At 51.5% G+C, this 22038-nt stretch overlaps 2 protein-coding genes across 4 annotated transcripts; one reads left to right on the forward strand and one right to left on the reverse strand.

The window, feature by feature from the left end:
- Positions 1-493: 493 nt before the first annotated feature.
- LOC132779149 (serine protease 55-like) lies at positions 494-11527 on the reverse strand. The gene is made up of 5 exons (XM_067469614.1): positions 10875-11527; positions 8181-8379; positions 5827-6083; positions 4173-4312; positions 494-1512 (listed from the first exon to the last, which is right to left on the reverse strand). The coding sequence occupies exons 1-5, from the start codon at positions 10930-10932 to the stop codon at positions 1120-1122; spliced, it is 1047 nt and encodes a 348-aa protein (XP_067325715.1). The 5' UTR covers positions 10933-11527; the 3' UTR covers positions 494-1119.
- Positions 8354-21983, forward strand: CXCL16 (C-X-C motif chemokine ligand 16). Of its 3 annotated transcripts, none has more exons than XM_060779755.2 (7): positions 8354-10779; positions 17197-17326; positions 17403-17485; positions 19189-19338; positions 20027-20122; positions 20231-20389; positions 21691-21983. In XM_060779755.2, the coding sequence occupies exons 1-7, from the start codon at positions 10677-10679 to the stop codon at positions 21729-21731; spliced, it is 762 nt and encodes a 253-aa protein (XP_060635738.2). In that variant the 5' UTR covers positions 8354-10676; the 3' UTR covers positions 21732-21983. The 3 variants fall into 3 exon arrangements, with proteins under 3 accessions (XP_060635738.2, XP_060635741.2, XP_067325714.1); XM_060779758.2 differs by having other exon boundaries at positions 10696-10783; XM_067469613.1 differs by having other exon boundaries at positions 10741-10787.
- The last annotated feature ends 55 nt before the right edge of the window (positions 21984-22038 follow it).

A 22038-nucleotide genomic window follows, 5' to 3' on the forward strand; every position in this document is an offset into this window, starting at 1 on the left:
AACACCTGGAGGGAGGGAGGGAGGGCCCAAGTTTGCCCAGGCCTGTTGTAGAGCCTGCCCACAGGTGAAGACTTGAGACCTCCAGCGAGGCTTCTGCATGCCTGGCTCAGTGCTGTGTTCGCCTGCTTCGCGTGGGCAGAGTGGTGCAAACAGGGCAGGCATCCTCATCATCTGGAGGAGTCCTTGGTGGTGCAGTGGGTTAACACTCTTGTGCCGGCAGGTCTAGAGACCGTCAGATCGGAGGCTTGAATCTGGGGAGAGCATGGATGAGCTCCCTCTGTCAGCTCCAGCTCCCCATGCGGGGACATGAGAGAGGCCCCCTACAAGAATGGTAAAACATCCAGGGAATGTCTCCAGGGCAACGTCCTTGCAGACAGCCAATTCTCTCACACCAGAAGAGAATTGCAGTGTCTCAACTTGCTCCTTGACAGGGAAAAACAATCCTCACCTGGCACCTAGCAATCCCGGTGGGTGCCATGGGCTAACTCGGAGCCTGTTTCATTAGTCTTGTATTGCATTCCCGGCACCTTCCTTCCAGGTGTTTCGGACTTCAACTCCCACAAATCCTAACTGCCTTCGGGGCCAATGTCACTTCCAGAAGGGCTTTGTTGGAGGCGACGCATATGGTATGGTTCCAAGCAAAGTTCCACCTGACTGTTGGTTTCCCTCTCACCTCCTCCTATCCCTGACTTTGGCCCCCTCTCCCCTTCACAGACCTGTTTCCATGGAAAGCCTCTCCCTTGCCAAGGCATGGCCTGCTTTCATGGTTCCCCGCGACACCAGGAAAGGAGGTCATGGCAGTCAGTCCTCTCGATTTCTCATTGATGCTCTTCATGCCAGAGGTCGCCTCCTTTGTTTCTCCGTGACTCCATTTCCAGGTTCCAAATGTCTTAGGATGGCGCCTTCAGCCTTGCCAGACCTTGATAGTCCCTTAGCCAGGCCCCAGCCTTGCAGTCCCATCCATTCCATTCCCCACACCCCGTTAGGAGACGCAGCCATAACTACTATCCAAGAATATTTATTTCATCTCCAAGCCCCCTTCCCTCCCTGCCGTCGTGTCCAGACACAGAGAGAGAGAGGGCCACTCTGATTTCCCAGAATCCTTTGCGGCTTGACCCATCAGCAGGCAGCGTCCAGGGCCAAGGCCACTCCCGGCACCCAAAGGCCCCACCATGGAAGCGGGAGGGACGGGCTCCGGCCATACTGGCCGCCCGCGCTGTAGATGTCTGCCCACATGTCCGCCTCCGCCTGTGGCGCGTGGACCGCCGAAACCTGTCCCGTGTCCCCGGGGCCCTCGGCGTTGGCCAAGGCGGCCGGGAGCTTGGGGAAGGGGTGCCCGTCGTTGGCGGCCGTCTGCTCCAGCCAGGAGTGGTAGTTGGAGACCCTGGCATAGACGCCGGGGCTCTTCTCGGCCGCGCAGCTGCGCCCCCAGCTGACCACGCCCACCTGGAACCAGCGCTGGCGGATGCTGTGGTTGGGGGGCCGGCACATCAGGGGGCCCCCGCTGTCCCCCTAAGGCGGAAGCAGAGAGAGAGAGAGAGAGAGAGAAGGGGGGGACACACGAGGTGAGGTCACAGGGACACACTACGCAACGCAACGCGACTCTTGTCCCTGGGTTACCCATGCCGTTTCCTAATTGGTTACATAGGCCTACTGCAGAAATAGGCCAATATGGCAGGAAATCAGTACATATGGGCATTGGAAACATATCTGAAAATTCCCTGTTAAAAGAGACCGTGTCCCCTCTACCAGCACACAAACGTGGACAAAGTTTATTAAACTGCAAAAACGTTTGTCTTTGCGAGAAGATATCATCCTGCAGTAGACTACATTACGGTAGAGTCTCGCTTATCCGACCCTCCCTCAGCCGGCATTCCGTCTCATCCGACGCTCTTACCCGACGCCCTCCCCGCTTTCCTCCAGCATTTCCCCTTCAATTGAAGGAGCGCTCCCCATCCCTCGCTCCATTCCCAATAAGAGGAAAGGGCAACACAAGGGGGGAAAGGGGGAAAAGAGGCAGAACCGGAAGCGTCCCCCTCCCTTCCCTCCCTCTGTGATTTCCACACTCCTCTTCCGCATCATCCGGGCACTTCCTGCTGGGCGCCCTGGCCCCGAGGCATTGCCTTGCCTGAACCCTTTCAGTCCCTGTTATTAGTATCCTCGGAGTCTAGCCCCGCGTCGGACAGGTAAAAGTCCGTATTATCCGACATTTTGTTCATCCGACGTTCAGCTGGCCCGTTTATGACGGATAAGTGAGACTCTCCTGTATAATATATTACACTCTGTAACACAATTTTTGTTCTTGGGTTGTCAATGCCATTTCATAATTGGTTCTATCACAAAAACATGGAGGAAGTTTATTAAACTTCACAAACGTTGTCTTGGTAGGAGGGACATCCTGCTATAGGACATTATATTTATTATTATTATTATATGTTTATATTATAATCGCATTATATCAAGATTATTATATCAGTATATTTGTGGGAGGGACATCCTGCAGCACATTACACGATATTCTTAGATTATATTATTATAATATTATTATTAAGGTAACTGTTTCCCCTGGGCATGAAGTCCAGCCGTGTCCGAATCTGGGACTGTGGTGCTCATGTCCATTCTAAGCCAAAGAGCCAGCGTTGTCCGTAGACGCCTTCAAGGTCATGTGACCACTGGCAGGACTGCAGGGAAGTCCGTTACCTTCCCGCTGGGGTGGTACTTATTGATCTACTCACACGTGCATGCTTTTGAATGGCTAGGTTGGCGGAAGCTGGAGCTAACAACAGGAGCTCACCCTGCCCCCAGATTTGAACCTTCAACCTGTGCCACCAGGTGCTCCTATTATATTACTATTGTATTATTGTTATTGTCACATATTTTTATATATTACACTATATAACACAATTTTTGTTCTTCGATTACAGTGTCGTTTCCTAATTCAGTGTTTCTCAACCTTCCTAATGCCACGACCTGTCAATACAGTTCCTCCTGTTGTGGTGACCCCCAACCACAAAATTATTTTTGTTGCTACTTCATGTAATCTTGCTACTGTTATGAATAGTAATGTCAATATCCGATATGCAGGAGGTATTTTCATTCACTGGACCAAATGTGGTGCAAATATTTATTTATTTATTTATTTACAGTGTTCATATTCCGCCCTTCTCACCCCACAAGGGACTCAGGGCTGATTACAATGTACATATACATGGCAAACATTCAATGCCATCGATACACAACATATATAGACAGGCACACAGAGGCTATTTAACTTTTCCAGCTTTCATGAGGGTATTCTGGCCACCAGGGGAGCTGTTGCTGCATCGTCCATTTGTGACACTGATGGAGTACTTCCTCATTCTTTTTGCTTGCTTGCTGGAGATTTTATGGTGCTGTAAATTAGTTAAATTAGCCTCCCCGCATAAGTGGTACCTAAATTTCCTACTTGACAGATGCAACTGTCTTCTGGTCTGCAAAGGTCAATAGCAAGCTACACAATGGTCGGAAGCTCACTCCAACCCGGGCTGGCTTCGAACTCATGACCTTTCGGTCAGTAGTGATCTTAATGTAGCTGACTCCCAGATTGAGAAACACTCTCCTAATTGGTTCTATCATAAAAACAGGCAAAGAAGGTATGGAGCAGCTCTGCCTTTTCCCCGTCTGTCCCCAGCTAGCATTTCACTGCCTTCTCCTCCTCCTCCTCGAAGTGGCCCCACTGTTTCCATTTTCTTTATTTTTTGACAGGCATAACCAAAGAACCCCTTTCTATTGGTTGTAACCTCTTTGGCAATCCTGAGTTCGCAAACCTTTTAGCTAGATATCACTGATTCTGAAGTCCACAACACCTGGAAGTCCCCAGTTTGGGAAACACTACCCGGAAGGAAGGAAGGAAGGAAGGAAGGAAGGAAGGAAGGAAGGCTGGCTGCTGCCCCCCTTCCCTTCCCTTCCCCTCCTTCCCTTCCCTGTTGTGGCCCCTGCCTTCCATGCAACCTCCAGGCCCCACGTGCAAGAACAGGGGTCTTATGGGAGTGCAGCCCCCACCCCGATTTGCAAGCCCAAGGCCGAAGGAGTTTGTGTGTGTGCTTTTGTGTATTGGGGGGATGCCCCTTCCCCTTCGTACCTAATAGTAATAATACAGAGTACCTAATAATAATAATAATAATAATAATTACCTGGCAGGAGTCGCGGCCTCCCTCCTCGAACCCGGCGCAGACCATGTTCCTGGTCAGGGATTGCAGCCAGCGCTGGCAGAGCGTCCAGTCCACGATGTCCACCTGCACGTCCAGCAGGGCAACGGAGCCCTGCTTTGTGTCTGAGAGAGAGAGAGAGAGAGACCCACTCAAGGATGGCAGCCGGGGAATGGTGGACCCCAAAGGCAGGAAACCCCTCCCCCCCCCCCGAGTGGGAACTCAACCCCGCCCTGCACAAGGCTGTAGTCCTCATCAAGGACTTAGGTCCCAGGTGAGTGAGTGAGTGAGTGAATGAGTGTGCTGGGGAAAGCCCTTCCTTCCCCATTGCCTGCCTTGTCTCTCCTCCTACCCCTTGCGTGTCGGGGACCACCTCTTTCCTCTCTATTTATGATCAAGTTGGGGTGCTGTGGGTTTAGCCTTGAATATGTTTTTCATCAGCTGTATTTTTAACTGTGCTTTTTGAAAATATATATACCATTGATATTTCTCTTTTAATGTTTGTATATGTTTAGGTTTGCAATTGTATTTAAATGCTTTTAAGGCACACATCCTAATTGCAGAGAGGTAAAGCAGGGAATAAATAAACATAAACAACCATAAATGATCTGAGTACATGGCAAGGCTCAGAGTCCTCCTGTGAGCATGGAGAGGGACAAGGTGTCTCCTGGGAGTCAGTTGGCTAGATAGTGAGCCCTGTGTTCACTTCCCTATCTAGTTACGCAGTTCCTTGAATAAGCTCGGTATAAATAAACAGTAATTGTAAAAAAAAAAATAAGGCAGCTGAGCATGGAGGGGGGCAAGATGTCTCCTGGGAGTCAGTTGGCTAGATAGCGATGGCCCATCTTAACTTTCCCAACTCTACGTATCCCACCAGAGAATGTGCCTGTCTGCTTTTGTAATGTTAATAACAACAACTACTGCATAGTGTCTGGATCCAGGGAAGCCATGCTCTGTTCTGCCTTGGTCAGACCACGTTATTGGGAATCCCACTGTATCCCATTCTGGGCACCACAATTGGAGGGAGAGGTTGACTTTAAGGTGGAGTGTGTTCAGAGGAAGAGGGCGACTCAAGGGATCCAGGGTTGGAGAACAAGCCCTATGAGGAGCGGCTTAAAGAGCTGGGCATGTTGAGCCTGCAGAAGAGAAGGCTGAGAGGAGACATGATGAGGGCCATGTATAAATATGTGAGGGAAGTCCTAGGGAGGAGGGTTCCTTTCTGTGGCCCGGAGACTAGGACACAATGGAGCCATGGCTTCAAGCGACAGGAAAGAAAGGAGATTCCACCTGAACATGAGGAAGAACTTCCTGGCTGTGTGTGAGAGAGAGCCGTTCAGCAGTGGAACTCTCTGCCCCTGAGAGTGGTGGAGGCTCCTTCTTTGGAGGCTTTGAAGCAGAGGCTGGATGGCCATCTGTCAGGGGTGCTTTGGTTGTGATTTTCCTGCTTCTTGGCAGAATGGGGTTGGGCTGGATGATCCACTCGATCTCTCTCAACTCTGGGGTTCTATGATGGATGAGGCGTGGCGTGGGGCTTGCTCCCATTTGCGTAAAGCTCGCTGTGCATTGATCTGATCAATAATCTCCCAATAATTGGGATCTCCTGCCGGGTCCCCCCTCACTCCCTCCCTCCCTCCCTCACCGGGGTTGGTGAGCCCCCAGCCGGCCACGTAGCAGCTCTCCCAGAGGTCGTCGTCGGGCACGATGGTGCGGTCGGCGAGGCAGAGGAGGCTGTGGAAGGGGCTGTAGGGGATGGGCTCCTCCAGCAGCAGCAGCGCAATGTCGTTGTCGTACGTCTTGTGGTCGTAGAGCGGGTGCAGGCGCACCTTGCGCACCCAGCGCGTCACGTTGTTGCGCCCCAGCAGGTTGCTCCCGGCCGCCACCTTGATGTGCTTCCTCCTTCAAAAAAAGGCCTATAACAGAACTTCTGTTACGTTTTCACTCTTCAACGTTTTCACCGGTTTTAGCATATTATTCACAAAATAAATAGCGGTGGGTGCCCCCTCCCAGTGTGGCATGGATAACTGCCACACTGCCCACATTTTATTCTATTTGATGTTTGTATCCCAGAGCTGGAAGGGGCCCTTAAGGGCGTCTAGTCCAGCCTCATTCTGCCAAACCCAGAAGGGATCAGGCTAAGGGATGAATGTAAAGCAAAGGCATGATATATTGTAATGCTACTCATATTTAATGCTATTTTGATGTTTGTATCCCAGAGCTGGAAGGGGCCCTTAAGGGCATCTAGTTCAGCCTCATTCTGCCAAACCCAGAAGGGATCAGGCTAAGGGATGAATGTAAAGCAAAGGCATGATATATTGTAATGCTACTCATATTTAATGCTATTTTGATGTTTGTATCCCAGAGCTGGAAGGGGCCCTTTAAGGGCATCTAGACCAGCCTCATTCTGCCAAACCCAGAAAGGATCAGGCTAAGGAACGACTATAAAGCAAAGGCATGATATATTGTAATGCTACTCATATTTAATGCTATTTTGATGTTTGTATCTCAGAGCTGGAAGGGGCCCTTAAGGGCATCTAGACCAGCCTCATTCTGCCAAACCCAGAAAGGATCAGGCTAAGGAACGAATGTAAAGCAAAGGCATGATATATTGTAATGCTACTCATATTTAATGCTATTTTGATGTTTGTATCCCAGAGCTGGAAGGGGCCCTTAAGGGCATCTAGTCCAGCCTCATTCTGCCAAACCCAGAAGGGATCAGGCTAAGGAACGAATGTAAAGCAAAGGCATGGTATATTGTAATGCTATTCATATTTAATTCTATTTTGATGTTTGTATCTCAGAGCTGGAAGGGGCCCTTAAGGGCATCTAGACCAGCCCCATTCTGCCAAGGCCAGGAGGGGTCAAGCCAAGGGACGAATGTAAAGTGAAGGCCTTACTTATTGCCACACTGTTCACATTTTATTCTATTTTGACATTTGTATCCCAGCAGGAAGGGGTCTTTTAAGGGCATCTAGTCCAGCCCCAAGGTGGCTGGAATAAAGTCACGGGAAGGCATATTACACTGCCATACTGTTTATATTTAGTTCTATTTCGATATTTATTTATTTATTTGGCTTGTATCCGCCACTCCCAATTTGGCTCGGAGCGGTTTACAGCAGTAGATTAAAACAATACAACCAACTTTAAAATACAATCAAAACGAGAACCGACATAGTCCCGAGTTATTCACCCATCGAAAGCTTGTCGGAAAAGAAAGGTTTTGCCTTGCAGAGAGGGAAGGGGCCCTTGAAGGGCATCTAGTCCAGCCCTGTTCTGCCACACCCAAGAGGGGTCCGGCTAAGGAACGAAAGAAAAGGGAAGGCATGACGCTGTAATAGTGTTCACGTTTGATTCTGTTTTGATGTTTGCACCCTGGGGCTGGAAGGGGCCCTTTAAGGACATCTAATCCAGCCCCAGGGGAGTCAGGACAAGGGAGGGGTGGCTGGACGAAATAAAGGGAAGGCATGCTTTATTGCCATACTGTTCACATTTGATTCTATTTGGATGTGTGCACCCCAGAGCTGGAAGGGGCCCTTTAAGGGCATGTAGTCCAGCCCTGTTCAGCCAAACCCAGGAGGGTCACGCCAAGGGACGAAAGTAAAGTGAAGGCATGATTTACTGCAATATTGTTAGTATTTAACTCTTAATGGATTGTAATTTTAAAATTGCATTGTATTGGTTTTATTGTGAGCCGCCTTGTGTCTCTATTTTAGAGAGAAAAAGCAGTATACAAACAATAATAAATATGAGGATGATGATGATGATGATGATGATAGTAATTCCAGCTGGTCCTCAGTATCCTCTGGGATTTAGCTTTAGGGACCCCCCCCCCCCCCCCAATATATATATCATAACGTGTGGAAGGCTTGTTGGTCTCTTCCAGCTCTAACCTTCTATGGCTGTAGAGGCCCCATTCCATATAAGAATGCACGTGGGCAATGCTTGAGGCAACGGCCAAAGGACCATCATCTCTGGACCCTTTCAGGCCTGGCTTACCCCTCTTTGGTGAAGCAGTGGGCGGCAGAGAGGACCCACCAGGGATGGACAATGGACCCTCCGCAGAAGTGGAAGGCGCCGGTCTGGATGCTGACCACCCAGGGCCACTTGCCTTCCTCCGCCTTGGAGCCCCCCACAATGCGGGAGCCCCCCACCGAGAAGCCCTGCACGCCGTCATACTCCGGCCGGAATCCGCAGCCTGCGGAGGAAGAGGAAATAGGAAGGGAAGGAGGGAGAGGGAGGAGGAAGAGGTGGAGAAGGAAGGGGAAGAGGAAGAAGGAAGAGGTGGAGAACGGGGAGAAAGGGGAAGGAGGAAGAGGACAGAGAAAGGAAGTGGAGGTGGAAGAGGAGAAGGAAGAAAAATAGGAAGTAGAGGAGGAGGAAGAGAAGGAAGAGGAAGGAGGATGAGGAGAAGGAAGAGGAAAGTGGGAGAGGAGACAGAGGAAGGGGGAGAGGTGAGGAAGAGGGAGGAGGAGGAGGAAGAATGGTTTTTAGTGGGGAATTTTTAATACCGCTTCTATTTAACCATGTTTTAATGCTTTGCATACTGGTATATTTTAAATTCATGACGATCCATCCATCTACGCTAGTGCAAAAGCTGAGGTCCAAAGAAGGACAAGAGAACTCAAGAACATCTGGTGGACAAAAGAGGCTGAGGAAACCCAACACTTGGCAGATACCCATGATGCTCAGGGATTTTTTTTAAAGCCACAAAGGTCATCTACAGATAAGGAATCACGGCATACACCCTCTACACTCATCAGATGGAACCAAACTTCTGAAGGACAAAAAATCAATTGCACTGCGTTGGAAAGAACACTACCAAAACCTACTGAATCATAGCTCCAATGTGGCCGAAGAGGTTCTCTCACAAATCCCACAACAACAAACCAAGGATGAATTTGCAGCACTGCCCAGTTTGGAAGAAGTCAGCAATGCCATCAGCCAACAGAAGAATAACAAAGCCAGTGGACCTGATGGGATCCCTGCTGAAATCTTTAAAGAGGGTGGACCTGAGCAGACACACCAACTCCACCAGCTCATTGAAAAAGTGTGGGTGAATGAGAAAATCCCAACAGATTTCAAGGGTGCCCCCATCATCGCCCTCTTCAAAAAAGGGGGAAGAACAGACTGCGGAAACTATCGAGGTCTCTTCCCTTCTAACCTCCGCTGGGAAAATCCTCGCAAGAATCCTTGCAACCCGCCTTCTGCCCCTCTCAGAAGACACCCTCCCAGAATCCCGGAACGGCTTCCGCCCCTCCAGAGGAACCGTGGACATGATCTTCACTGCACGACAGCTCCAAGAAAAATGCAGGGAGGAAAACCAACCTCTGTCCATGGCATTCATCGACCTTGCAAAGGCATTCGACACAGTGAACCGCAGCGCTCTCTGGACCATCCTCCACAAAATCGGATGAACTAACAGATTTGTGACCATCCTATGGCTCCTCCATGGTGATATGATGGCAACAGTCTTGGACAGCAGTGGCTCCCAAAGTGACCCATTTAAGGTGGGACCGGGTGTCAAACAGGGATGATGTGTTATTGCCCTGACCCTATTTTCCACCGGAGTGGGAATCCTCTATCGGACAGATGGCAAGCTATTTAACCTCAGCAGACTGAAAGCCAAAACCAAGGTCACAAGATCCGTTCTAGAACTCCAATATGCTGATGACAATGTCCTCTGTGTGCATTCAGAAGACAACCTACAAGCCACTCTAAACAGCTTTGCAGAAGCAAATGAGAAGCTCGGCCTCTCATTGAACATCGCGAAAACGGAAGTGTTCTTCCATCAGGTGCCAGCCAATCCCTCTGCAATGCCAGAAATACAGCTTAATGGTGTCGCATTAGAAAATGTTGACCCTTTCCGCTCCCTTGGCAGGCACTTCTCCACAAAAGTCAACATTGACACTGAAATACAACACCGTCGGGAGACCAAGGGGCTTGTTGATAAACCTATTCCCCTCCCTGCTGTGCACCTGCGAAACGTGGACTGTCTACAGACATCACATGCCACTCCTGGAACAATTCCATCAGCGTTGCCTCTGAAAAACCCTGCAAATCTCTTGGGAAGACAAGCGGGGAAACATCAGCGTGCTGGAAGAAGAAGCAAAGACCACCAGCACTGAAGTGATGCTGCTGCGCCATCGACTCCGCTGGACTGAAGGACACGTTGTCCGAATGCCCAAAGATCACCATTGTCTCCCAAAGGAGTTACTCTACTCCCAACTCAAGAACGGGAAATGTAATGTTGGTGGACAGGGAAAGGGATTGAAAGACAGACTTAAAGCTAACGTTAAAACTGTGGCAGAGACACTGAGAATTGGGAAGCCCTGGCCCTTGAGCACTCTAACTGGAAGTCAGCTGTGACCAGCAGTGCTGCAGAATTTGAAGTGGCACGAATGGGGGGGGGGCGCGAAAGGGAGAGATGGGCCAAGAGGAAGGTGCATCAAACCGCCTTCCGTCTGGAAACCAACGTCCTCACTGCGGAAGAACATGTGGATCCAGAACAGGGCTCCACCGCCACGTACTGACCCACCACCAAGACACTGCGCTTGGAAGGAAGGCCGTCATCTTCGGGCTGCGAGGGATTGCCTGAGTAAGTAAGTATTTTAAATGGTACACTCGTGCCAGGAGGACCACCTGAGGAGGACCCCCATCAGTGCCCCCCACCTTTTCCCTGTTAACCCCCACCTTGAGCCCTCGCCCCCTCCCAAAGGGCCAGGAGTGCCAGGAGCGACAGGGGGGCCATGGGGTCTCTCGAGAGCCTGGGACCCTCCAGCAGGCCCTCCTCCCTGTGAGAGCGTGCGTGATGACATCATAGATCTCTACCTGGTGATGTCACAAACAGAAGCCGCATTGCTTTCCTCCCCCCGCCCCCCAACTCCAAGGCAAGTCTGTGGGTCTGCAGCGAAAGAAGGGCCTGGGTGGGAACGCCTGAGTCCCGTGGAGTCTCCTTCTAGAGGAACATGGCGTTCACAACCTTTTGGGAGAACATCCTTTGGAGATCATGACTTTTTAAGAGAAGCCTGACCTTTCAGAGAAGAGCCAAAACCCTTGAGAGGACCATCTTCTCTTGTGGTATTCAGCCAGATGGAATTATGCAAGGCAATGCCTTCGGTTGTTAGACTGAATAACCTGTTGTCTCTCATCTCTTAGGAAAACAGAGATTTGCCAATGTTTCAGAACAGCAGGGCTTTAGAAGTATTTCCCACTGTCCTTACACACACACACACATGCGGTAAGCTGTTAGGAATTATGGGAGTTGAAGTCCAAACCCTAACCCAGACCTGGTATCTACTCTCTTGTAAAACATCTTGTTTTATATCATGCACTCAAGAGACAAAAGGAAGATTAAAAATAACATGTTTGGTTTGCTCACAACCTTCATGTGTTCAGCATACATAGGGACACAGCTTATCTGCCCAGTTTCAGATCTGTCTGAGATCATTCTCTGTGCCATCCGGCCAGGGCATCTCTCTTATAACAAAACAGCAATTGACAGGTCGCAGGGCCAGAATGAAGGTCCCCCATGACCTTCTGGCAAGGAAACTAGTCCAATGTGGGCTAGGCAAAACTACGGTGAGGTGGATCTGTAATTGGTTAAGTAGATGAACACAGAGAGTGCTCACTAATGCTTCCTCTTCATCTTGGAAAGAAGTGACAAGTGGAGTGCCACAAGCAGGGTTCCGTCCTGGGCCCGGTCCTGTTCAACATCTTTATTAATGACTTAGATGAAGGGCGAGAAGGCAGGATCATCAAGTTTGCAGACGACACCAAATTGGGAGGGAGAGCCAATAGTCCAGAGGACAGGAGCAGAATTCAAAACGATCTGGACAGATTAGAGAGATGGGCCAAAACTAACAAAATGAAGTTCAACAGTGACAAATGTAAGATACTCCACTTTGGCAGAAAAAATGAAATGCAAAGATACAGAATGGGGGACGAGGCCTGGTTCGAGAGCAGTACGTGTGAAAAAGATCTTGGAGTCCTCGTGGACAACAAGTTAAACATGAGCCAACAATGTGATGTGGCGGCAAAAAAAGCCAATGGGATTTTGGCCTGCATCAAGAGGAGCCTAGTGTCTAGATCTAAGGAAGTCATGCTACCCCTCTATTCCGCTTTGGTTAGACCACATCTGGAATATTGTGTCCAATTCTGGGCACCACAATTCAAGAGAGATATTGACAAGCTGGAATGTGTCCAGAGGAGGGCGACTAAAATGATCAAGGGTCTGGAGAACAAGCCCTATGAGGAGCGGCTTAGGGAACTGGGCATGTTTAGCCTGAAGAAGAGAAGGCTGAGAGGAGATATGATAGCCATGTATAAATATGTGAGAGGAAGCCACAGGGAGGAGGAGGGAACAAGCTTGTTTTCTGCTTCCTTGGAGACTAGGACGCAAGGGAACAATGGCTTCAAACTACAAGAGAGGAGATTCCATCTGAACATGAGGAAGAACTTCCTGACTGTGAGAGCCGTTCAGCAGTGGAACTCTCTGCCCCGGAGTGTGGTGGAGGCTCCTTCTTTGGAAGCTTTTAAACAGGGGCTGGATGGCCATTTGTCAGGGGAGATTTGAATGCAATATTCCTGCTTCTTGGCAGAATGGGGTTGGACTGGATGATGGCCCAGGAGGTCTCTTCCAACTCTTTGATTCTATGATTCTATGATTCTATAATGAGAGGGAAGAAGGAGAGTGCACGGGGTCCGCAGCCCCTTCGGTTGTCATTCTGTAGGCATTGCATAGGTGTGCCATCAAGGCCCTGGTGGAGCGTGCCAAAGGAACCTGCAAAGCCCCCTCCTCCAAGGGGAATGGAGCCCCCTCAGCTGGGCTTGGCAGGCCAAGGGAGACTCCCCCTCAGGCATCAGAAGAGCTGCAAGACAGCCAAGGACAAGCCACGAGAGTCAAGGCAAAGGCCCACCCAGAGGAGAAGTGTTCTTGCCGGACATCAAGGGACCCCCTGACCGCAGAGGGAAACTGAGGAAGAAACACAACCTACAAACGATCTACACCCCCCCCCCCCAAGAAAATCAAGGTTCAGCAAAGGACACGAGGGGCCCTCTCACCTCTGCAGGAGTTGACGACTGTACGCGGTGCAGCTGTGGACAAGGAGTCTCCAAAGGGGCCACCAAATGCCACAACAGCAGCAACAGCAGCAGCAACCTTCCCCAACATGAGTCAAAGCGCACCAAAGGCACCGCAGAGTAGCTCAGCCAGAGAGGTCGGCCATAGCAGAACACCCGAGGAACCAACCTGGACACAGCACACCATTGGAGGACACAGAAATGCTGGCCACTCTCACAACCACCATGTCAGGCGACACAGAGAAGCCATTGACACCCACCAGAAGCAGGTGGACATTTTCAACAGAAAGGAAGAAGAAACCACGAAAAGGAACACACTCTGGGGACCGGTATTTAGGAGGAAATGCAAAATCAGGGCAGTAAATAAAGAGCAACACTCACAAAGGAGGGGGATTCCAGGCAGGAAACCATCAGGGCCAGCCAATCACCTCCCAACAAAGGATTCCACCAAGCAGGAAGCAGCCAGGCTTTGCAACTGCAAGGCTACTGAAGGCTAATCAAGCTGGCTAATTGAGACATTCAGACTTGCCTCAAACAGACAAGAGTTCTTTCTCCCACCCTGGACATCATTCTGCAGGGATGTATATACAGGGAACCTGGCCAGGCAGCCCGGGAAACTCCCAGCCACTCAATAGATAGATAGATATGTGTGTGTGTGTGTGTATACCCAACTTGCCTCATTTCCAACAGACCTCACAAACTCTGAGGATGCCAGTCATAGATGTGGGTGAAACGTCAGGAAAGAATGCTTCTGGAACATGGCCAAACAGCTGGAAAACTCACAGCAACCCAAAGACAAGGAAAACCTGTAATGACTTGGAAAGGAATGCTGTGGTCACTAAACGTCAGCATGGACACACACACACACACACACACACACAATAGATACATAATAATATATTTAGTAATGGATTCATAGCCGCTTTGGGTCTCCTTTGGGAGAGATAAAGCAGGATATAAACGGTAATAATACTGGCTGGTTTATTGGAGAGCACGGACACGCCGGACCAGCTGGAGACCCGCCAGGCCGGGCAAGGCAGAGAGGGCGCTGAAACCCACAAGAAGCAGGTGGGCCATCTCCACAGACAGGAGGAAACCAGGAACACAAACACAATCCGGCTCCCACTGTGTAAGAAACTGCAAAATCAGGGCAGTCAATAAAGGGCAACGCTCAAAAACAGGGGAATTCCAGGCAGGAAACCATCAGGGCCAGCTAATCACCTCCCAACAAAGGATTCCACCAAGCAGGGGATTCCAGGCGAGACACAATCGGGGCCAGCCAATGCCTCCCCACCAAGGATTCCCCCAGGCAGGAAGGAAGGAGCCAGGCTTTGAAGCTGAAAGGCCACTCAATGCCAATCAAGGAGGCCAATGGCAGCATCCCCACTTGCCTCCCACAGAGGAGAGTTCTTTCTCCCACCCTGGGCATCATTCCACAGGAGAGAAAGAGAGGGAGGGAGATTCCACAGATGGGCTTCTGGAGCCTGGCCCGGGGAACTCCCAACCACTCAATACAGAGACGCACAAAGGTTAAGAGGAGCGTGTTCATCATCCTGGTCAAAGATCCAGAGGAAGATGTGGGAGGGGCCTTGGGGGTGGGAGGAGAAGGAGCACTCGTGGAAAGAGGCTGGGTGGCCATCCGTCGGGGGGGCTTTGAGTGCGACTGCCCTGCTCCTTGGCAGAATGGGGTGGGGCTGGGTGGTAGCCCACCACTAGAAGGGGAACCCCTTTGTCCTGGGGATGGAGAGAGAATACACGAACCCCCCCCCCCCCCCCGGACTGACCAGGCGCCTCGCCATCGGCTCGGCAGGAGGAAGCAGGAGGGCGTCCCAGAGGCCATCGAGACCCCCCTCCCCCCGCCAAAAGAGGAGGCGGGGGGAGGGGCTAAAGAGGGAATTCCCCTTGGAATGCAGCTCGGCTCCCGGCCAGCCCTTTGCCCCCCCCCCCCCCCCGGTTGACCCGCCCCTTCTTTTCTTTCCTTTCCTTCGGCCCACTTTCGCTTTCGCCCAGAAGCAGGAAGCTGCCCTTGGGACCAGGCGAGGGATGGTGGGACCCTGGGCTTCCTCGCGGCGGGGACCCTCCCCCCTCGCCCTCCTCCTCCCCCTCCTCCTCTGGCCAGGTGAGCCGAGATAGCCCCCCCCCCCGGTGTCCCCCCTCCTCTCGCCCGGCTCCGGCCAAACTCTCAGGGTCCCCGAAAGGGCGGCGGGGTGGGTGGGTGGGCTAGATGGCCGCAAGGGGACCCTTCGCCACTCAGGGCGGGCAGTCCCCCCTCTCCCCCTCCCCCGATGCCTGTAATAAATCTGTCCCCGCCGCAAGGGAGCCCATTGGGGAGTGTGGCCACCCGATGGAGACGGAGCGGGGGGGGGGGGCAGGTGGCCTCTCTGGGGGTCCCAGCCAAGGCAGCCGCCCCCCCCCCCCGCCTGTAAGGGTGGAGAGACCCCCGCAGGGAGACAGGCAGGGAGCCCGTGGGCACTGCGACCCTCCCCTGAGGAAGGAGCCCGGAGCTGGCCCGGCTGGGGGTCTCCCTGCCTTTCTCACAAGTACTTCCGTTGTGCCCTTTGGTGGTGGTGGTGGTGGTAGGGGGTCGAAGGTGGGGGTGTCTAGGTTTGCAAACAGAGAACCTTGGTGGAAGCCTGATTCTTGTTTGGTCTGATCCAGGCCTGGCCCAACTTGGGCCCCCCTCCCCTCCCTCCCTCCCTCCAGGTGTTTTGGACTCCAACTCCCACAATAACTCCTGGCAGCCTGTGTGTTGTGAGGCATGGTGGGAGCTGGAGCCCAAAATACCTGAAGGGAGGGGGGAGGGAGGGAGGGAGGCCCCCAGTGTGCTCCTGCCTGGTCTCATCATGGTTCTCCTCCTGGTTTTGCAAGGCAGGACCCCAAAGCGCAGGCGCACTCCTCCCCTGGGGGTGGCTAGGCAGATGTCTCTCTGCCGGGAGGGATCAGACGGTGTCCTCTTGCCCAGCAGAAGAGGGTCAGGCTGGATGGCCTTCATAGATCCCACCCAATCTAGAATTCTATGGAAGTCTTTAAACAGGGGCGGGATGACCATTTTCAGGGAGGGATCGAACGGTGTCTTCCTGATTGGGAGAAGAAGGTCGGGCTGGATGGCCTTCAGGGCTCCCTCCCAATTCTAGGAATCTCTGCCTTGAGTTTGCCCTCAATGGACCGCAGCCTCCATTGAGTGGCCATTTCCCGGGTGAGAGTGGCCCAAAGGCAGAGAACCCCTTGGTGCTGAATGGTGGCCAGTGTTCCCAGTCTGGCCCCGGGTGGGACTTTCCGGCCGTGAGGAGACCCAGCCTTGGCTTGGCTTGGCTTTCTCTTTCCTTCCTGCCAAGTGTTTGGGTTTTAATTCCGAATGTGAATCTTGCACCTCTGTTTTGTACATTTTAATATGTATTTTGTGGAAATAAGTTTTCATGTTTGCGTATTGGTATATTTTAAGGTTTTATTTCATGTCAGGAGTGCAAGTGGCTTCTGGTGTGAGAGAATTGGCCATCTGCAAGGACCTTGTCCAGAGGACATTGCCCTAAGGGTGTCTGATACTTTGCCCTCCTTGTGGGAGGCTTCTCTCGTGTCCCCGCATGGGGAGCTGGAGCTGACAGACGGGAGCTCATCCGTGCTCCCCAGATTCAAACTGCCAACCTTATGGTCAGCAGTCCTGCCAGCACAAGAGTTTAACCCAGACATGGGCAAACTCCAGCCCTCCCTCCAGGTGCTTTGGACTCCAACTCCCACCATTCCTAACAGCCTCAGGCCCCTTGCTTTTCCTTTTCCCTTTGCTTTCCACTTAAGCGGCTGATATAATAATAATAATAATAATAATAATAATAATAATAATAATAATAAGTGTATTTTAAAGAAATGATGATGATGATGATGATAATTCCTGACCCCCGATGACCCCTATCTATCTTTGTGTGTGCCCCCAACACAGTGTTTGGGAATGAGGGGGGCACGGCCGGGAGCTGCAATTGCCGGAGGAAGGACACCATCCAGCCAGACCGAGTGATAAGCCAAGTCCAGTCCTGGGGCGACTGCCAGCAGTCCAGCCTGCGATACGTCCAGTGAGTGGCCGGATTAAAGCTTGACCACTGACCCTTTGCCCAGAGGTGCCCACCTCATCTTTGTTCTCCTCCACAGGTTCTTTTTCCCAAATTTCAGCCTTTGCGTCCCACTTGGCGACCCGGGGGCCGAAAGATTGAAGGAGCTGATATCACAAAAAGGTAAAGTATGGATTTTTTCCCCAACTCAACACCAGGTTGTGCTGTTGAAAGCTTTCATGGCCAGAATCAGTGAGTGTTAAAGCAAGTGTGAATGTTGCAGTGAGCAAGCTTGATTAGCATCGAATAGCCATGGAGCTGTAAAGTCAATCAGGGAGGGTCTCTGCACAGAGGCAGTGAAGCAAGTGGAGTGTGCGTATGTGTGTGTGTGTTCTGCCCTCTTTCGCTTTTGGCCCAGAAGCAGGAAGCGTGATGAAGCTGCAAAGTCAATCAGTGAGGGACTCTGCTTAGAGGTAGCCTGGCTGTTGTTGCCTGGGGGCATCCTCTGTAGTTGTCGTATTTTCCAGCAAATGCTGATAAACTCTCCTTGTTTCTTTCAAGCTTTAGACAAACTATTACTTGTGTTTTCCAAGGTGCGCTTGTGTCTGCTGCTACGTGTGGGGCAAATTAGGCTCCCTTGCATGGGGCCCTTTTATAATGTGGCCATCCCACACCAAAAGGAGTAAAAGTGGTGTAGCTAAGATAGAGGATATTTCAGTGGAGCGACTCTACAGCACAGGAGTTCTCTGTGAGCTGTAGTCCATTAGGTCACTCTTTGTACGATATTCCCTGGCTAGGCAGCCATGGTGCTATGGTATGGCTTTACTGAAACGGGTGAGTTGATAATGGGACACCAGCAAGATGTGTATTGGGACCAGTGGGCATTGCATGCTGGTGTGGAGAAGGATGGACACCATCAGTCTGCCCATCGGCCATAATCACTCGTGTCACGCAACTATGAGCTCCCTGGCACTGACACAGAGAACATGGCTATGCGTGTCTTTTGTTTAAGCTTTGTTTAAAGCATGTAAGAAATAAATTATCATTATTTTTATTGACACAAAAACACAGCATGTCACAGCACACGCGGTCTCTCTGCTGGATTTCGTGTCACAAAATCCCAAGGCGAACCCTTCCCATGTGATGTATTTCCGAAGGATGCGCGCAGATCCAAGTCAGGTGGCCTTTTGCAGTTGACTTTGCAGTGATTTTGTCCGTGTTGATTGTTAACAAATGCTGGCTGAGGTCTCTTGGCAGGGTACCCAGTGTGCCCATTACCACTGGGACCACCTGTACTGGTTTCTGCCAGAGCCTTTGCAGTTCAATTTTGAGGTCCATTTTCCTCAATGCGACTGTCAACCTGGAATGGCAACATCAATAATCCAGACTTTTTTCTTTTCCGTGATGTCTGGCGTGTTGTGTTCCAAAACTTTTGTCAGTCTGGATTCGAAAGTCCCACAGGATGTTTGCGTGTTCATTTTCCACTCCCTTTGCAGGTTTATGATCCCTTGGCCAATTCTTTACTGCTGGCAGGTGGTCCTTGTGACACAAGTTCCAGTGAAGAATTATTATTATCATTATTATTATTATTATTATTATTATTATTATTAAAGGGGGGGGGCAGTGTGATGGAAAGGACACTTGAAGCAGCCATAAAGATCAATTGCCCTGATGTGGATCGCAGTGACTTATGGCATTGTCCGCATTAGGCAAAGTCCTCCATCGATGGACCTTCGTGCAAGACTCTCGCATTCCGAACAAGACGGGTGTTTGGTGCCCTCGGCTCCCGTGCGCCTTGGAGCATCCTTTCAAGGGAAGGCTAAACCCACAGCAATGCAGCCAATGCAAATCCACTCATTGTTGACCTCCTTTGTTTTCCTGCAAAGAAAATGCAAGAGTGGACGCCAGCAAAGGAGACCAGGGACCCCCAACAGGGACCCCCAAAGCACAGCCGGAGCCCCCCTTCCAAAGGGACGCTCCTCCGACCTCCAAGGGACCCCCAACAGCCCAGCCGGACGCCCCTCGGACAACGCAAGGTGAGTGCAGGACCCTCAAGCAGTGCAGGACCCTCCCTCCGGGGGTTTTGGACGTCAGCTCCCTGCCTGCCCTCAAGTGACCCCTCCCCAAAGGTCAGGGGAGTCATGTCCAGGAAAAAGAGTATTTTTCCTGGAAATGAGTTTGGGCATTTTGAGGAAGATGGACACTCGTTAAGGTAAACAAACTAGTCCAATGTGAGCAAGGCAAAACTACGGTCAGGTGGGCCTGGAATTGGTGAAGTGAAGGGGCCCAGTGGGCGATTCTGCCCAAGGCTTCCTCCTCTTCACCCTGGAAAGGAGCGGCGAGTGGGGTGCCATCCGCAGGGTCCCCTCCTGGGCCCGGTTCCATTCCGGGTCTTGAGTCATCACTTTGGGGAAGGGTCAGAAGGCGGCCAGGCCGGGGGGGGGGGGGCATCCCTGCTGGTTTCTCCTGGACCTCTCAGCTGCGATTGATGCCATCGACCGTGGATTGTCACATTGGTTGAGACTTGATGAGAGCGCCATTGAAAAACTATTGCCAATCGGGCTCCAGCAGAATGAGGACGTCCTGTTTCCTGCCGTGTGTCTGTGGTTTAACCTTGTTTTAATATTAATGTTGTTTCATGCTCTTTTAGTATTTGCATTTTTGAAGTTGCCTTGAAAGGTTTTGGTTGAGATCCCCTTTGAGTCTCTGTCTTGCCTTTTGCAGAGGAGGAGACCCCTGCCACGCAGGGGCCCTCGGAGCCCCTCCTCACCCCGGGGGCCGCAGTGGGGCAGCCAGGGAGACCCCCAACGCCCCAGCAAGGTCAGTCGCGCAGGGGCAGCCCCTCCCCTTTGGTACGGGCGGCGCTTCTGGCTGCATTTGGGGGTCCATAACCACCACCCTCTCGCCGTCTTCCCGTGTGTCGCGCAGGGTCTGGTCCCGGCCAGTCGGACCCCCAGCCGCCCTCTTCATCCCACACCGTCGCCATCGTCAGCCTTCTGGGAACAGTGCTCATCTTGGTGGCCGTCGTGGTGTTCTTGATTTGCCGGAAGAGGCGTCGGGATGGGACACTTCACCCGGCTGTCCTAGGTGAGCGGTCAGCCCCCATTACAAGCGGGGTCTGCCTCCTCCTCCCTTCGCGCTGTGTGAAGGGCGGCTGACCAGATCACTGCGGGGCTTGGGGGCTGCCATAGGATCCCAGAGTGGGAAGGGGCCCCCAAAGGCCATCCAGTCCAGTCTGTTCTGCCGGGCAGGAAGACAGTCAAAACTCTCTCCATAACACTACTACTACTACTACTACTACTAATAATAATAATAATAATAATAATAATAGGATCCCAAAGTGGGAAGGGGCCCCAAAGGCCATCCAATCCAGCCCTTTTTTGCTGGGCAGAAAGACAATAAAAACACTCCCAGCAGATGACCATCCAGAATTTCCATAATCATATTTTTTTTTGTCGTGTCAGGAGCGACCTGAGAAACTGCAAGTCACTTCTGGTGTGAGAGAATTGCCCGTCTTCAAGGACGTTGCCCAGGGAACGCCTGGATGATTTGATGTTTTATCATCCTTGTGGGAGGCTTCTCTCATGTCCCTGCATGAGGAGCTGGAGCTGATAGAGGGAGCTCATCTGCCTCTCCCCAGATTCGAACCTGCGACCTGTCGGTCTTCAGTCCTGCTGGCACAGGGGTTGAACCCACTGCGCCACCAGGGGCTCCATAATCATAATTGTAAGAATAGTAATAGGATCCCAGAGTTGGCAGGAACCCCAAAAGGTCATCCAGTCCAGCCTACTTTGCCAGGCAGGAAGTCAATCAAATCCCTCCCGACAGATGGCTCTCCAGAATAACAACAACAGTAATAACATTCTAGAGTTGGAAGGGTCCCCCAAAAGGTCACCCAGTCCATCCCTCTTCTGTCAGGCAAGAGGACACCCTCTAATCCCTCATATTTTGCTTTACTTGAGGAGTCTCCCTTGTCATAGAATCCCAGAGTTGGAAAGGACCTCAAAAGCCATCCAGTCCAGCCCCATTCTGCCAGGCAGGGAGACCATCAAAACCCTCTCAATAATAATAATAATAATAGAATCCCAGAGTTGGAAGGGACCCCCAAAGGCTATCCAGACCAACCTCTTTCATCAGGCAGGACGACCCCATCCAAGCCCTCCCCACAGATGGCAATCCAAACTCTTACTTGCTGAGTCTCCTTTGTCATAGAACCCAAGTGTGGGAAGGGACCTCAAAGGCCATCCAGTCCAGCCCTATTCTTCTGCCAGGCGGGAGGAAACCATCCAATCCCTCCCAACAGATGGCCAACCAGCCTTTGCTTAAAAACCTCCAAGGAGGAGGCTTCGCCCGGCTCTTCCTAAAGGCCCCTGTCGTTTCCCTTCCAGGCGAGGAGATCCATCGGCTGAACCTTCCTGAGAAGACCTGAAGCCAACGCGATGGCACTTTGGTTGCCGGGCCCACTTGGTGACGGAGTGGCCAGTGTTTATTTATATGGATCTGCCTGTCTGTGTGTGTACGTGTGTCTGTACTGAGTCCTGGAAGAGCCCTGATTCTGGGAATTGTGGGCCTGCTACTCCCTCCTTCCCCTTCTTTTGTATGGTTCCCCCTCCCACTTCCTTTCCACTTCCTGTTTTGTTTTCTTTGCACAAAGAACAGTAAACAGTGGTCCATTTTTTAAGCCTGTCCTGCCTTTGTGAGTGAGTTCGGCCTTGGAAGGTGAAGCGCCCTTGGAA

This window comes from Anolis sagrei, chromosome 6 (assembly GCF_037176765.1).
Source record: "Anolis sagrei isolate rAnoSag1 chromosome 6, rAnoSag1.mat, whole genome shotgun sequence".
NCBI lineage: Eukaryota > Metazoa > Chordata > Lepidosauria > Squamata > Dactyloidae > Anolis > Anolis sagrei.